The 16,807-nt window shown below is 51.1% G+C and overlaps 3 protein-coding genes across 3 annotated transcripts; 1 reads left to right on the top strand and 2 right to left on the bottom strand.

Moving 5' to 3' along the window:
* Window positions 1-149: 149 nt before the first annotated feature.
* On the bottom strand, window positions 150-1,625 carry HO173_009088 (uncharacterized protein; the record flags this gene model as incomplete). The annotated part of the gene is made up of 1 exon (XM_037310981.1): window positions 150-1,625. The coding sequence occupies one exon, from the start codon at window positions 1,623-1,625 to the stop codon at window positions 150-152; it is 1,476 nt and encodes a 491-aa protein (XP_037162075.1).
* Window positions 1,626-3,526: 1,901 nt separating this feature from the next.
* Window positions 3,527-4,150, top strand: HO173_009087 (uncharacterized protein; the record flags this gene model as incomplete). Its single annotated transcript, XM_037310980.1, has 1 exon — window positions 3,527-4,150. One exon carries the CDS (start codon window positions 3,527-3,529, stop codon window positions 4,148-4,150), a length of 624 nt encoding a protein of 207 aa, XP_037162074.1.
* A 2,602-nt stretch (window positions 4,151-6,752) lies between these two features.
* Window positions 6,753-7,652, bottom strand: HO173_009086 (uncharacterized protein; the record flags this gene model as incomplete). The annotated part of the gene is made up of 2 exons (XM_037310979.1): window positions 6,753-7,339; window positions 7,487-7,652. 2 exons carry the CDS (start codon window positions 7,650-7,652, stop codon window positions 6,753-6,755), a joined length of 753 nt encoding a protein of 250 aa, XP_037162073.1.
* Between the last annotated feature and the right edge of the window lie 9,155 nt (window positions 7,653-16,807).

Genomic DNA, 16,807 nt, shown 5'->3' with positions numbered 1-16,807 from the left:
TGTCTGTGTGGTCTTTACGTGGTCGCATTTCAAGCGCCTCCGATGTTCACAGATGCCTTCCCCGCCAACGATCCCTTTCGCATTGCTCTCTGTGCACCGCAATCACAAGACCGGCCGAGAAGCGCGCCCGACGGTAAGTTACGTCATGGCTAGGTGGTAGTGTCCGGCAGTGGGCAATCCCCTCCTTTGAGTACATATCTGTTGACGGCTATGCCCAGTTTGTGAGCTTGCGACAATGTCGTTTCATTGGATCTCGCTGAATCCCAGGACGTGTCGACAGCCCAGCATTGATAAATAAGGGCTGAAAAGAAAGAGCCAGCCCACCAAGAGCCAACGGCGCGGAACTCATCGAGTTTCGCAGCGTCCCGTATCCGAGGCAGCGCCAAAGTCCAGTCGCCAGGTGCGAGCTTAATGTTGTTCAGTCCAAGCTCCTTCAGTGTCCCTCCATGTCTCTTCAAGAACTCGATCAATTGATCCTCGCCAGTAGTGATTGTGTCAAGTTCAACTATCCTCAGAGATGCCCAGGTAGTGGTCCCAACTATGAAGTCAAGGTCTATACTGTCGGTTTCTTCCGTACAGAAACTCAAGGTCTTGAGATCCTTCGCAGCCGAGAGCAGCTCACACATCTGATGCTTTCGTGAGACTTGGTAGCAGTCATAAACTTGAAATAGGAAAGCGCGGTAATCGAGATACCCCTGACCCGTGTGGAGTGTGATGCGGAAGGAGTCGAGGTGCTTGAATGCGGGTTCTATTCTCCTCATGTATATCCCCTCTAGTAGTTCCAAGAACTCCCAGCTTATCTTGCCACAATCGAGGGACTTGAGCTTGGTTCCTGCGGAGGCGACACCGACAAGTACTGAGCAAAGCTGCATCAAGCCATAAGGACATCTGTGGCCGTCATCTCCTCTTGGTATATAAAGAGTCTCTGCATACGCGCGCTTGAAGGCATTTGATCGCGTGCCTGCTCCGTGTTCGAAGTTCAACGTGACTTCTGCCAGCTTCGGCAGCCGAGCCACAGCTTGCACCACCAGGCCGAAGTTGTACCTATCTTCCTGCGAACGAATCGACATTTGATCCGAACAGACTGCCTGGTAGGATTTGTACCTCTCTAACGTTTCCGCTTTGATTCCCTCCAGCTCACTGCCGCCGACGAGCTGTGGACAGTCGCCTTCATCTTCTTTCCCTACTTCACCAAATGGCCTGCAATCCCCTATGAAAGACATCTCGTCAGTACCTTTCACCCATCCCTCGTAGCATCCCTCGTAGCTCTCATGGTACTCCCCAAAGGTATTGGGATCATATTGGAGACTCTTGACGTGTTGGCTGTAGATAGGGTGTTCGGAAATGGTCCGCAGTCGCTTGAAGCTTTGACTCTGGAACGTGAGGTGGATCTCTGGCAGGAGATGCTCGGCTCCTGCATCAGAAAAGGCTTTGTTGATGAGACGCAGCTGCTTGATGTCGCGAGGTCCATGAGGGTTTGCGTCGCAATTGCGGAGGTTGAACGCGATCATACACTTGACCTCTATTGGAAGGTCGTTCATAGTACGTGTGTGTGAAAGGAGGCTGGTAGTGTGTCCGACTGGTTCATTGAACGGGCCCAAATGTCCTGATGCCTGGAACTCCATGGTGTTTTAACGAAGGTTGACTCAGACCGATGAAAGTTTGAACGTGGGACAGTAGATCAATTCAATAACACTCAGTACGGCTAGCGGATCGCGTTTAACACCTGACTTTTACCCGGCTGGCTTAGTCAGCTTTGTTGACATCTCCGTATTACAGCCAATCACTCTATGAGACACTCTTTAACTCTCGAGATGTCGTTTTCACGAGACTATACACCCCAGAAGTCTTAGGAACTTGCATTTTGTCTAGAAGTATCAAGATATATCATGAATTCAGCCTACAAGGGTCGTTAAAAACTCGGATATCACCTCGTGAGGTAGTAATTCATACCCCTTCCTGAAACATACCCTCTGGGTGCATTATCGGGGCAGTCCGGGGGCAAGTGTGAATTACTACCTCACGAGGTGACACATTAGGCTACCAGTTGTCTCACTTTACATAACATCGCTTCTATTCCTTCGTTAGTTGTCCCATTCATGAAAAACACGCATCACATGCACACATAGGGGCCCACATAGAGTGTAGATAGTGGTTGGGCCGTTTCACGCCGGGGATAGTAAGCCTGAATAGGCCTAAATAGAGGCCCGAACAGGCATATTTCTCATACCCCAGCGCAAGAAAACTCCCATATCTATGGCATAGACCTGGAGTGAAAGAATAGCTAGCTATGTACAGGTGTGGGCGGTTGGGACAAAACATATGTAATGGCTCTGAAAGAGACGATATCGAATGAAGAGCAATTGACAGGTGCAAAACAGGTGGCTACCTAGCTCGTACTGGACACCTGTCTCCGACCCATTGCCCTGAAACAGGGGCATATCATGTGACCCACTAACCCCCAGTCCCATCGTGGCGAATCGAGAAATATTCATAAATGCATCAGTGAAATCGAGATCGGATTACAGGACTTAAAACCTCACGGTACTCTTCATGATCAAGGCAACCAACTCAGCACTAGCGCACATCTTCCTCTGAACTGCATTCGGCTCACCCCGACTATATCATCTGTGCCGGTCGTGCTCAAAAGAACAAGGTCGAACCAGGAGGTGTTGAACACTGTAAGGCTCCGTGTAAGCATTGCAGGCTCTTCGAAGCGTCGAGCCGCCTCACAATTATTCATCACGGCTCCGCAGTCCTTTGCGGTGGCCCCTATGGTTGCGTAGGTAATGAACTTTCTTTGTGGACGCAGCAGGATAGGAACACGGCTGATCGATATTACCGCAAGGAGGGGGAGAGCTAATACAACGGCGATATTGATCTGATTCATTCTTAGAGATATGTAAAGAATTAACAGTCTCAAGTTGGAGGAAAATTGGTGCAATCGAGACTGCTACGGGAGGGTGAGACAGGCAGACTTGATTGGTTTGAATTCCCACGTCAGATAGCTACCCGTGACATGCAACTAACAGATGTTCCGGGACATCAATAAGTAAGAGAAGCAGGAGCTACAGAGACGCGGGTCATCAAGCTTGATTCAAAAGCGTACTCGGGCCCGGGCTCTGTTTGTATCCGCTGGGACAGCAACAGCCGACGTCCTCATCACTGTCTTCCTGATCGTTGAACTTTCATACTTCCCTGTTCTCTCAGAGCACGGAATAGTTGCAGATTTCAAGATTAACAGAATCTGAACATGAAGAGCGAACATGTAACGCGCTCGAGATAATAGCCAAATGAAATTTAAAGTTCAAAGCCTTTTCTTTTGTCGTCTTTGAGAAGAAAAAGGCGGTGGTAGAGGACAGGGCGCTTCAGCTGAAGTCAATCTGTAGTCAATGTAATCTATCGCTCAAGCGATACCGGCAACAGTCTAGGTTACAGCTACTTGATTCGGGCACATCCCATCACTGTTCGAAGCCGGGCGTATATCTCCCCCACAAGCTAGATTGCAGTAGCATTGTGGAGGTCCATGCTCAATCTGTGGCAACAGCTCGCCGGGGAGCTGGATACGTTGAGGCACGCATGCACTCGTTGTGGGAGACGGGACTGGAGGCGCGGGTGGCGCAACGCACTTGATGCTCAGACTCGGCGCTTCGGTGTATATGGGTGCGGTGAGATCGGCGGTGAAGGTCGGAAGGGTCGCGGTTCCGACGGTGACGGGCTCGGAGAGGGTGAGGGTTGCCGTCGCGGTTGCAGACAGCGACGCCGGGCAGGAGCCGAGGAAGAGCAGGTTGTGGGAGCATTCGCAGAATGGTGGGCCCCAGGTTGGGGAGCCCGGGGTGAAGATGATGAGGGTGCATTTTATGTCGGTTGTGGGTGCTGTTGCTTTTGGGGGAAGGGTGGTGAGGGTTGTGGAGGCTACCTGGTTGGGGCAGTCCGAGTAGGATTTCTGAGCTTTGCGGTGGTTCCAGGTTTTGTCGGAACATTAGCAGACGAAGGAGTTGGGGTCGGTGGCGGAGAAGAAACTTGGGTACAGGAGGGTGGGGATGGCGTGGATGTTGCTGATAAGGAGCTGGTTGGTGTTGAATGTGCTGGCGAGGCGACGACCGGGGTAATGGGGGTGATTGGTGCTGCGAATGTTGGACACCAGTAGCTTGTGGTGCCTGGGGCGAGTATGGTCGTTGAAAAACCCGCTATCAGTGTGCCGCAGGTGCAGTATTTCGGTGCTGTAGCTGTGGAGGTCTTTGGTTATATGGTACTCGTTTCACTAATGGCGGCAGCTTACCTCGTCAAGACACACGTCGAGTTCATTGGAGCGGACGGTTTAGGCCGACTAGTCATGGACGAAGCCGCAAGATGCACGTTGTCGATATATGAGAATATCTGGGTAGCGACGGATGAGAAAAAGCTGTCTCTAGACGCGTTTGCCATTGTGGTGGGTTTTTGGGAAATGATAACTGGCTTGCGGAGGGTGGTGGGGTAGGGAAGCTGGTCCCAATTGCCTTCATTTCGTCAACGAGAGTATTGAGAACCATGTTGCAGACTGTGCTGGCTCCGATTGATGGTATCTTGATGACGGTTGAACTTGTGCAACAAGCGCCGGACATTGTTGCGGAGACGATGAGAGAGTGGAGGTCCGCGATGGAGAGTGAGTGGTTGTAGATTCGGAAAGGCAATTCGGATTTGATGGGGTTGAGGCTGTGTTACTCGGGTGTTGATCCTGGTCCGGTTCACCTTCCGACGACCCTTTGGGCGGTTTCGGTGTCGGGGCTTCCATAATCTCGACACCTATTCCTCCTCCGTCGGGCCCAAGACCACAGATGAATTGAAGCAAGATTGAACGCATGCCCCTACTGTCATGCCCTCTAAAGACAGCAGTGTTGGACGTTAAGATACTTGACCTTATGGTCAAATGAGAGCAAAGGTCCTTGCACTCAAGCAGGAAGGTATTAATTGGAGCATGACATGGCTCTGTGGGGCTGGAATATATTACATCCAAAGACGTACACTACTAGGGAAGGATAGAGGGACAGACAGATTTGGTGCACCAATGGAATCCATGATCACAGCAATAGCCGTTGGACAATATTCTTCAGTACCCTTAGCACGTGAAAAGAACCGATTCTATTCGACACCGCCTATTCTGGTTTATCTACCGGCTGCTTCTGCTTTACCATTTGGCAGTGAAGCGGAGCCTCAAAGTAGGTTTCAGAGTTCCACCATGTTCCATGTATAGGAGATAATTGGAGAATTTGTTGGCGTGGGAAAAGCCAACCGGGTACACCCAGAGCTACGTCAGAGAACAACAAAAAAGGCTTCGTGGGTCTTGAATCTTGATCTTCCTCTGAGCTAGGTCTTAATCATATATCTCAACATTTATACTACCATGATGAAGTATCCAGGGCAATGGACAATCATTGTTGCGGCCATGACGACTCTGATACGCTGCTTTTATGCGTTCGTCTTAAGTCCCGCCTGTGATCCATATGAGGAAGATATCAGCGTGGCATTGGGAGACGCCATCTATGCTGTTAGGCATGCTCTAAGTCTTGTCTCACAGTGAGCACGTGGTCTCCTGTCTCTAGGCTCACGATCCAGATCCAATGCTAACTCCGATAATTCCAACAGCCGGGTGTTCTCGTCGCTCTTTGTCCCGCCAAAATGGTCGAACGGTAAGTTGGTTTGGCCTGCTTCCAATTCTATTCCCTGGGATTCTATCTGAAGGTGGCGAGGACACCGAAGCAGTGACTGCTCTGATCCGTTCGTGCTTTCTCCACTACTCCCACGCAATTCTGATCTTTGGTTTTGAACGCACCGTCAGTGTTGCCCTCCGTTTATCACTCGACCCCAATAGTGACGCTGACCATTAATGAAGTAAATCGGGGACTTTCCAGCTGACCAATCAGTTCGACACCACCATCTATCCCGATATCGTTACCGCGTGGGGTGACGCGGAACTTTCAGATCCAACCCTCCCTTCGGATTATACACTGCTTTTCACATGCAATCCGAGCTCGTTCATGAAACTGACAGAGGGCTGGTGGGATACGGAGACTGTGGAGTACATGTGAACCCATAGGACCAAATGTGTGGGCGTCATGATGAAGAGTAAGAGGTGGTCCTGGAACATTTGCTGGCGTCTTGCGGGACAGTGGATGATTGTTGGGCATATCTACAAGGTCTCACAAGAGGAGATCGCAGAATCACTGGCACGGGTCCTGCAGCGCTAGCAGCATGCGAGGCGTGACCCTGACCACTGAAACATGCAGGCCATGCAGCTCTTTTGCCGTGCCCCACCACTCACCGGCTAAGAGTTACGTGTTCTACTTTTGGTCCCGGTTTCAGTGGTGGCCGATGAAGGCAAGAAGATTATCACAAACGGCCGCTCAAACCCTCGGCAGGCTAATTTTCCCGCTTCGTTGTGGCATGCAGGTGGTCAAAGCGCTGCATGCAGGAACGGAGAACTGCGATAAGCTGATAGGCTTGGCTTGGCTGGCAGATCGATGTCATTTTTCTCACTACACATCACGAACGTCTACGATAAAGCCCAAGACCTTGAGGTCCAATCATTAGAGTTCCTATGAATGCGAACGAAGAATAGAACCCGCCTCATTACAGAACTTTCGCAGTCATCGCGGAGGCAACGCCGAGATACCCTCAAGCAAAGCTTCGATTCTCATACACTTTTTTAGCCTAAACAGCTGCCACACTGAAAGACATCCGTCACACCTCCGCGCCCCAAGTCAAACATAGTCTTACGGCGATGTCACGCTCGGCACGCTACCCTCTCTGAAATCTGTGCTGGAACTTGATGAACCGCCGTCTACGAGTCTCAATGAAATGACCACTGCAATCTGTCTGGAATCATCCATGTAAATCACATCGAACAAATCTGCCATTCCCAAGCAAGCGCACTCCCACAGCCTCTCCGCGAAGCTGTGGACGAAACTCCAGGGGATTGAGTCGCCAATGGAGGAGAACCCCAAGTAAAAATTTCCTTCTTGGATGGCGAAATTGTCCGTTCGAGGTTCTGCTTGCCAAGCTCCGGCAGCTTTGATAGCGATGGAGCTGTAAAAGTCCTCGAGGGCTCTGGCGGCGCTGGCGACTGGCGTTATAAGACCAACGGTTGTGAAGGTCATCAGTCTCATCTTAATATTGAATGGAGTGGTGAAACTAGGAGGTGTGCGCTTCTCGAATAGGCTTGCTCTGGCTCTTGAGAAGAGCGCTCGTGTATCCCGTCCATGGTTGCGAGGGTCCCGTACGTCTTGCAATTGTGGTGGTTTAGGGATTGAAAAGTATCCACTGGGTGGCTCGGCCTTTGGCCTTGCCGTTGAGAGTGTGACTAAGGGAAGAAGGCAAATGAGTGAATATAAGAAGAGGGCTAAGGTATTGTGAAAAATGTCCATCGTCTCTTTATCATAAGAAGATCAACTAACGCTTATAGGAAGGTCGTCATACCAACTTCAGTCTTTGTCGAGATGGAAATAACGATCCGGATATTTGAAAAAATCCGTCTCATATAAGATACTGTGTTCCATGAAGATTGCGGTGGATACTTGAAGGACAACATGAGCAAGCCTCCTTTCAAGCACAGCCCTGTTCATCAACAGGTTTTGGAAGGAGTCCATAACAGAGCCATATATTTGCGAAGACATTTTTCGCATCGTACCGTCATGCACATCGCATGTGCTTTTTCCTTATAGAGCAGCGCACTGACTGTCAGAAACCCGGGAAAACGTTTGAATGGCATGAATTAGGGGCTGCTACCTTGCAGCCTTACTTCCGATCCCTAGAATGGCATTCGTCTTCATTTTTCGATGACCTGGAAAATGTGCCGAGCATGAGCCTTGGCTGCATTAGCTGTGCTGAGTGGCTAGAGTATATAGGCGTCATTCCCGACTCCAGACACTAGATTGCATCGCCTTCAGCGCCCAGGTCCGTGTGCTTCAAGTACCATGGACCAGTCAATTCGAGGAAGAGTCTGACCGTTGCTGAGAATTCATTGGTGGAGAGGAAATCCCGAATGGGAGGAAAATGAGGCATCTAGGAACACCCGAAATGCGACCCGCTGCAATGGTGTCGCAATTATCGGAAGCGCGTAGAGGATCTAGCCTCAAAGTTGTACAGGTTTGGAATCAAATTCTCGGCTGACTTGCCCTAACATTTGCCCGCATGGAGATCAAAGCTATGTGGCTTGCAGACGGAGAGTTTGAATGACGGACAATTGATCCTTCATCGGGCATTTCAATGCGTGGGAAGGATATTGGCACGGGAATTTGAACCTTGAACCATCCCAACTTATTGCTAACAAGCCCGAAGGAACCATGTTACGGGTGTGTCTGATCCAGCTCAGTGCACTGATCGAGCGACAATACCAAGATCCCAAACAGCCTTACGTGATGAGTACAAGTCTCTGCGCGGTTTCAAACTCACAATTCAGTGTGCGCCGCAGCCTCGTGAATCATTATGGCCACCTTACAGGTTTATTACAGCACATGCCCAGGTCAAGGGAGATCTCATGTCCTCCAGGGTGGCTCAAGCGTTTCCCGAAAACTCGGCTCAGGCGACTCCATAAGCTGCATTTTCGGCTTCCCCTCCCCGTCTCATTCGAGTCCGAGACAAACACAATTGGATGGCATCGGGCCTCCGGCATCTGACGCCGAGCGTTGGGTATCCCCTCAAATGGTAGCGGGTCTCGGATGCCGAAGACTGTTGAATTCGTGAAGTACATCTCCCTCCTTGAGTGCACAATACTACTTGCTCCTATAGATAGCCTTCAAGATCGACACGGCTTTCGTGCTCCATGACGTAACCCAGGATCAGGGCTACGAGACATGGGTGTTTATCTTCTCGTGAAGAGGGCGAAACGGAAAAGAGGCTTTCCATTTACTAAAATGTCCGTTTGATTACGGAGCTTGGCTTCGTAAGGAACGAATAATCAAACCAAACTTGTCAGTGAAGAAGTGAGCAGAAAAAGTGTGATCGAGATGCCTAATACAGCTTTATGCACCCAATATCTGAGACTCTCAGGGAAAGACAGGGCCAATAGCATCATACGTACCCGGCTGATATCATCAAACGCTCAGGGAGGCCCCCCACTCTGTCGACGACATCACTTAGACTCGCACAACATAGCCGCCCTGCTCTGTCATCGAATCTGTGGAGCGACAGCGACTACAGGAACACGCACGTCTACCTTACTCTGAGGCATTTAGTGCTCTCCTACTGATCATCATTGGGTGGCCAGGGATGCGCATCAGTAAAGTGTACAAAGATACAGTTTCGCTGCTGTCTCGCTGGCATGTGTGGCTCGGTGAGACAACCATGCAGGCGCGCCGCCAATGTTCTGGCAGTTGCGATTCGAAGTCCTCCGAAGCTCGGCAACGAAAGTCAGAGAAACCGGAAATCTGCGACACAGAGTACTCTGACTGAACTGCCTTTACGATTCAACCCCAACTTCTTCCGGCTCGATACCCACACTTGTACCGAGCACGTATGAGGTCTAAATAGCGCCAGCGCTTAAAAGTGTCAGATTTTCAGACAACGTGCCTGCATGACGCACCCCGCATCGTTGGCTGCCGCATATGCACCATGGAGATATTGGCGAACGGGCCGTTTTACTGTTGTACACGCAGCTGCATCGCTCGGGGCATTGATCAGCGTTATCTCCCAGGTTTTGCGCCCGCAAGATCATCTTGATTACGCCTTGTTACGTTGGGGCGGAGGATCGATCGATCCATTCTTATCGCAGAGAACTCAATCGAGGAGAACTCAATCGAGGAGAACTCAATCGAAAGACAGTTTTACCTGAGCATGAATGGCCTATCAGTAGCCTGAACTGGGCGCGCACCAGTGGGGATCGTTTTTCTTTCTGGGCTTGGCACACTATCGGGACTTGCGCTATGCTTTGATTCAAAGGATGATGGAGGAAACCACGACGCGCGGAGTGTGTCGCTTGCTTATACAGATACTAGCAAGTAGTCTTAAATGAAGGATCGACCGGAATCTTTAGCGGGGGTATAAGTCTTTCCCACTGCATTTTCACGCTCTGGGCTTCCTTCCAGACCGGACGAGCTAAGACATGTGCATGAAAGTTTCTCAACGTGCACGTCGAAATGGATAGGGCATCATTCCTGAATTACCCAATCCATGCTGCAGCAAGCCTACCAAACACCCGATCCGGTACTTTCCCTTGCACTGTCCCCCAACTCGCTTGCTCTCCCGTCGGTGTGCCCATATGCGCGACGTTTACTATCCATCCAGCTCGCATAAAAGGTACCGATATGCGCCATGTTGTTTGCACAGTTGCCGACATCGACCCGAGACCGCGTACCGCCGGCCAGTGCCTTGAAGCGAGGGAGATGTTTGCTTTGGGAGATGATATTGCATGTCGCCGCTGAGGGAATCGGTGCTATGATCGGATGGGCAGATGGCGAAGTGGATAAATCCATGTTTGAGTGGTCAATGTCTTGAATCGACAAAGACCATGGCAGCATTCGCCACACTAGATGCATGGATCTCTCTCTCTCTCTCTCTCTCTCTCTCTCTCTCTGATAACAGCATTGACGTGAGTCCGGCGCGACGCACCTGTGCTTGGCAATAGAGGAGCTTTCGAAACGCCAGCTACGCAGCGCCGCGTTGTGGAACGCCCGTCGGCCAGCTTGATCTTACAGTCGTTCGACCTCGGCCGGCGAATGACCTGTCAAACACAGAAGCTTGCGTGGGATTGCATGTAACGGAATCGCGGGTACTTGTTGATGCTCATCCGAATCCCCAATTCCCTCCTCCTCCTCCTCCTCCTCTGCCATCGATCCAAGCCTCCGCGGCGTCCGGAACTACCGTGGAACCTCTCCCTTGTGGAAACATGGGTTCTGGTGCACGGGAACGCGGTGACGGGGTCGAAGATGGCTCGCGGTTGTGTCGTCGCATTCGGCCGACCGTGTCCTACCAGCGTGCGTGCGCCGAGGTCGATGGCATTCGCGGGCTCGATCGGCGATGGAGATGCGCTCTTCGGTCTGTTTGTTTGCGCTACGGGATGTTGGTGCTTCGTCAGGTGCAGGCGGGCAGCCCGATTGCGGATGTGGAGGAGCGGACTCGTCGGGAGGCGTGGCGTGGGTTGACGTTGACGTGCGCTGTACGGAACCAGCCTTTCATCTTGGTCAGTCGCTTGTCCTGCAAGGCTTCGCACACCATTGCCTCGATATCCGGTGATTTCGGTGGTGACCTTCTCTAAGCCCGCCTCTGACGACTTGGGCTTTGCGAGAGAGTAGCGGCCGTACATAGGGGGAATTTGTGTGGTGAAGAGAACGTTGGGCCTGCGGGTGGTCTTTGGAGACGAAGGCTGGTTTGCACGGAATCATCGTTGGGAATGGATCGGTGGTCGAGTACGGATTGGTTGGCTCCCGGTTTGATGTGTTTTTTTTCACACAGAAGCAAGCGAGTGCTCTCTCAGTGGAAGCATTCAAATACGATCAAGGGTCTCAGGAAAGGTTGGAGATACTCCTTCGGATCGGACACTGCGTAGCGACAATCCAACTCGTGTGGGGATCTCAATCGCAACCCCCCTACAGCTATTTCGCGTGTCTGGCGTCTAGCGTTGGAAAACAGTGAACGAAGTGTCGGAAAAATTTACCTGTCAGTTGTCTCATTCCCATCCGAGAAACGCACATTGTATATCAACGCACATGTAGTGCGTATAGAGGATGTAGACAACGATTGGCCCGTCTTAACGCCGCGGATAGCAGCCACACGGAGGCCTGAACAGGCGTATCCTCGTACCCCAGCGCTGAGAAACTTTCCCATGCCTCCGCGGCGTATTCTAGACGTGGACCGAGTGAGAACGATGGCTGCGTACGGGTGTGATTGGGAGGAGGGTGGGACGAAAGAGTGCTGTGGCGCTGGAAGAGATGAGATCGGAAGACGGTGCAGAGGCTGTATAGCTCGCGATAGTAGACACGTGTCTCGTGCTGAAGACACGTACGGCATGACCATTCGGCATCACCGTCAGACCCACAGTTCCCACTGTGATGAGCAGTCATTGAGCACTCCGATTCGCGTCGTTTTCGCCTACTCCCGGGACCTGTAAGAATGCCTTGATTCCGAGTCTGATACTCAGAATCTGTTTGCTGCACTGCTGTACAGTTTCCTATCTCGCCCGTGCGCTTTCATCGGCGGCACGTATCAGCCTATAGATGTCGCTGGCATGGATGGGACTACGGCTGGATGTGCCTTGGGTCTCGTTCAGATTGAGCGATCCGAGTGTTTGAGAAGCAAAATCAACGTCTCAGCATGGAGGAGAGTTGGCACGTGAGCAAATGCCAACAGGCACAGATAAACAAATAAGGTATTTGAAGTGGGTAGGCCCAATAAAGACGAATAGATTTATTCGCGATACCCGTGGACCTATCCGCGCCTACGAAGTTTCACTGGCCCGCTGTCGGTAATGGAGACTGCATGTACAGAACGAGTGGGTTGATGCGATGGCTCTAAAGCCGTCTGTTTGCTGTTGTTTGCTCTAGCATGGTTGTTCCTATCGTCGCTCCGATGCGCTTTTCATCGCGCCCAGTTTCTCTGGCGGGAATCGCTTGCGACTTTGACGTCGACGTTTTCACACATAGTGGAGATCCGGCCTGCGAGATCGAGTACTGATGGTTGGCTTTTTTAGAGTCGTGGCGACTACTGAGACCTCAGGCTGGCATGAGACTCGTGTTGATCTTGAAAGACTCGTCTTTATTGATTCGATAGATATGTGTTATCAACAATGGGGTTAGCAATGCATCGTATTGTACCTGTATTTCTTTCAGGATTGTTGTTGATTGGGAATTAGCACCGACGAGAAACAAGCGAAGCAAATCGCACCCGTCCAGCGGACTGAAGTCTGAGCTTCAGCGCGGTGGTACGGGTTCTCGAGGCAGTTTCATCCACAGGCAACGGCGCACGGGAGCGGATTGGAGGGTTCTCAACGTACGGCGAGAGAGCGAAGGCGCCGCTGGGGTTGGTCTGCCGCATGTGTCTTCTTGGATGGTTGCGGGCGACTCGAAGTGCGTTCTGGAGTCCCGACCAGGCTGGGGGGATTACTGGCTTTGTGCTAGTACTCGGCTTGCGCAACGACCCTTGCTGGCTGTTGCACTCGTCGAGTCCGCGATGGATGGCTGCCTGCGAAGGAGAACATCTTGTAGCATCACAGCAGAGACTGCATCGGAGATGATACTCGCTGATATTTCAACGCGAACGGAGGGGGCTGGGGATGTTTGCGTGTCTGAAATGCGCGGGACAGGCGGGGATATCCGCAGTCGAGGAGCTGCTACCAAAGAGTATGAGGGCACTCTCGGTCCGTCTCCCCATCTGACACCCACCAGTCGCAGGCCTCATCGAAGCGCCATCGCGGGGAGGCTGCTCCGAATCATGTCTATCGCTGTTGCTGGCGTTGCGGGTCTCTATATACCAGGTAGCGGATAAATACGTACGGGAGGGTCTGTCTGACTGTGGTAGGGATTCGAAAGAGGAGATCTGATGCAAGCATTTATTTCAACGTGAATGCTTTACTGGAAGCTAAATCTTTGGAGTGATATAGAGCATCCGGAAGAGAGTTGTGATGTGGAGAGCAATTTGGGGAAAGGGATGTATTGGAATCGTATGAATATGTATGTCCAAAATCTGGGAGGTCTGTTCGGCCAGGCCAGCATTGTTTCTTGTAGATATAGATAAAGGAGCTGATGAGTCGATTGGTATCTGATGCACCACTGGCTGTCATCCAATCAACACACCATTGAGTTCCCCTTGATCGTCTTCAGTTGTAGTAGAAGCTATCCCAGCTCTGACTTGCAGTCTAAGCGTGTCTCTACCTTGCCGGCAAGGATGTATTCATCTTACCCACAGTCTCACGGAATGCTCATGGTTCAATTCAGATCGCGGGGCAAGGGATTGCGTGTCAACAGGACCGTGTAATATGCAGGGTACAACATATTGTGCTACCTCAGTGCCCGACAGTCCAATTGCCGCTCAACAGGGCAAAGTATTTGAAGATAGATGTCTCTGGTGGTGGCCGAATTGCCACGGGTGGAAGGGCAGCAGGCCGAAGTCATCCGTCCGTCGTGCTCGACGTGGGTGATGAGGAGTCTTGCCCTGTTGATAAGCACCGGGTCAGTGACTGGCACGACAGCTTTAACAGGCATGACATACAATACAGGACATGCACCAAGTCCCGTCCGACTCTGCAAGATGGCAGCAGATTTCAGGTTATCTGAGATACAGATGCACTTTCTCGAACTTGATTCGGCGGTACGCCGTGCGACATTGCTTCTCTGGATGAGAGACATTTGACGTGAAGGTCAAGGACACGCCGTGGTAGGTTCGGCTGCATGCCTTGAGAGGTCACTTCCCTGGATCAGAGATAATTGATGTGAATAGTCAACGACAGCCTGTGGCGGTTTCATGACGCCAAATTCTGCATCGTGCGTTGCCTCAGGGTGGGCTTCTTCGTCGATCAAGAAGTGGTCTTGACAGCTGTGCACATCTGAAGGCGTTCATGGTCCTCAATTTCGCTAAACTACACATTGAGGAGGGAAGAGTATGCGTATTAGTGTTACAGCTACAATAAAGAATAGTTGATGCATAAACCAATGCAATCTAGCCAGAACTTCGGCGAAGAGGGTGATGCTTTGGTCGATTCTATGCGATTGTTAGATGGAGGCAGGATCCCTTGCAATTCTTCGTACAGAGGCTGCGGTCAAGGTGGGCTTGAACCCGTCATCGACAGGTGGTTCCTTCTCGGAAACAAGTAGAGTCTGACCCCGGTGCCTGTTGGATTTTCTGGGATTTTACCAGCTCACACGGGTTTGGAAATAGGCAGAGACGTTCCCGGAGGAAGTGGACTTCATTCCGAAGTAGGGTGAGTCACTTTCGACGAGCATTAAGATGGTTCTGGGCAGCGGAGAGACCGTTTCTTGCTGTATCTTTAGATTACAACATTGGTGGGAAACATCGGCAATTTCCGTCCGTAGCTGATGAGCAAGAAGCGAGTAGAAGGAAGACATTCTACGGATCCTCCGTTATCAACGACACACAATTGCCAAAACTTTCGGCCGTCACGTAAAACAGAGGGCGACCCATGTCTTGGATGAAGGTCGCAGTGGCCGAAGATTGGCCTTCAATTTGTTCAGCATTCGGCTAGGACAGAATAGCATTGCATCGCCACATTCGTGAATGGCAGCAGAAGCTGCTCACATTGGTTGGAATGACTGGCATTTAGGCAGCAGCAGACTTGAGCCCGCCTAATAACGTTACCAGTTGGCAAAAGGCGTGCACCCTCCGGGCCCAGGCAACTGTACAAAGAGCCCTGATAGGACCTCCATGCGGCCTTGACCATAAGATACTCGTGATGGGGGGTCAACCATGTGGCAAAGAAGCGAAAATGACGATGCCTTGAGGGATTTCCCCTCGGTAGCCGTGCACCTTAACCGTGCCCTGCATGTTAAGCTGAAGTCTAGCACGGCACTTTCGCTACCAGTGGAGGTGTGTCGAATCCGCGAAAGTCCGCCCGACTCCATACTCGGTCGACGCGATGCTTGGAAATCGGCACAAGTTTCCTGAGTATAAAGCAGAAAATAGAAAATAAGGAATGGCAAAACAGAAGCAACACGAAGATTCCACAGCACAAGCCACCACCACCTTACGGAATAGGCAAATTACTTCTATGTTATTACACCAAAGCACACGGGCTTTCGGAGCTGAGGGAGAGGTGTAGTGAGTATTTTACTTCGCGAATAGAGGCCACAGCCTCCTACCATTACCGTGATCTTGGGGGCGGAATCCGTGCCCGGGGACAGGCAACGCCAGCTGTTCCGTATCGCTGTAGCGACTGTAGCGAAAATATACAGGGCACGTCAACTCGCGCAATACCGTGCAAAAGTGTGGCGAATTGAACGAGAGAGAAAGATTCATGATTCCAAAGCATGTACTCGTGGATCCAGAAGTGAGTTATTTGATAGAGCGAGGACACCAATAGATATTTCCACTTAGCGGCATGTCGCTTGATCTATTGGTGTCCTCGCTCTATCAAAGGACTCACTTCTGGAATCCACGAGTATTTTCATAAATTTCCTAGACTCAATCAGAGTCATGTGAAGGCGTCTACCCACGGAGGGATCGGCGGTTCAAGTCTCACGGTTGCTCCAGCGTCAATCATAGGCTGAAAGCCAGCGATGTGGCATGGATGTGTTTGCGAATGTGACGGTATCTCCAGATCGATTGGTTCGCACTACTCATCAACGTTGCAACAGACCCGCACACGCGGCCAATGCAATCTTGTCCCTTGGGAGTGGGACGGAAGGTTCGCACAATCTCGTGTTCAGGCCGCAGATGAGAGGAATCGGGTGGCTAGAGGAATGCCCCTCTGGCTGTGCCGTAGCTGGTCGATGCTAGCGTGTCAGACTAAGCGAGAAATCATGTTCTGGGTTCAAAGGTTTTGTTTCACGGTGCCTGTTTCAGCCTCACGAGGCTCACCGAGTACTGCCGAGGTTCAACAATGGACGGTCCCTATCATCGTTAATCGAAACATATATGCAGTCATCGATAGAGGCGTTGGAGTAGTGGGGTCCATATTAACCTACTTAGTCCATAGTTATTAGGGGTTTGCGTGATACTTGCTAAAGTTTGTGACTGAGTCTCTGAGTTGCGACTGGACTGTAGATCTCCATACAACAGTACCAATGTCAATCTTTAAGGTTCGTTACTTCTGTTATTTCATCACCGTTGCTACATTGTGTCGCCTTTACTTGCTCTTTTCCAATTTGCCACAATTCGATAGGTA

Source organism: Letharia columbiana (genome assembly GCF_014066305.1).
Source record: "Letharia columbiana isolate WasteWater2 chromosome Unknown Sc0000037_s0, whole genome shotgun sequence".
NCBI lineage: Eukaryota > Fungi > Ascomycota > Lecanoromycetes > Lecanorales > Parmeliaceae > Letharia > Letharia columbiana.
This window is presented reverse-complemented; position numbering and strand designations above follow the sequence as displayed.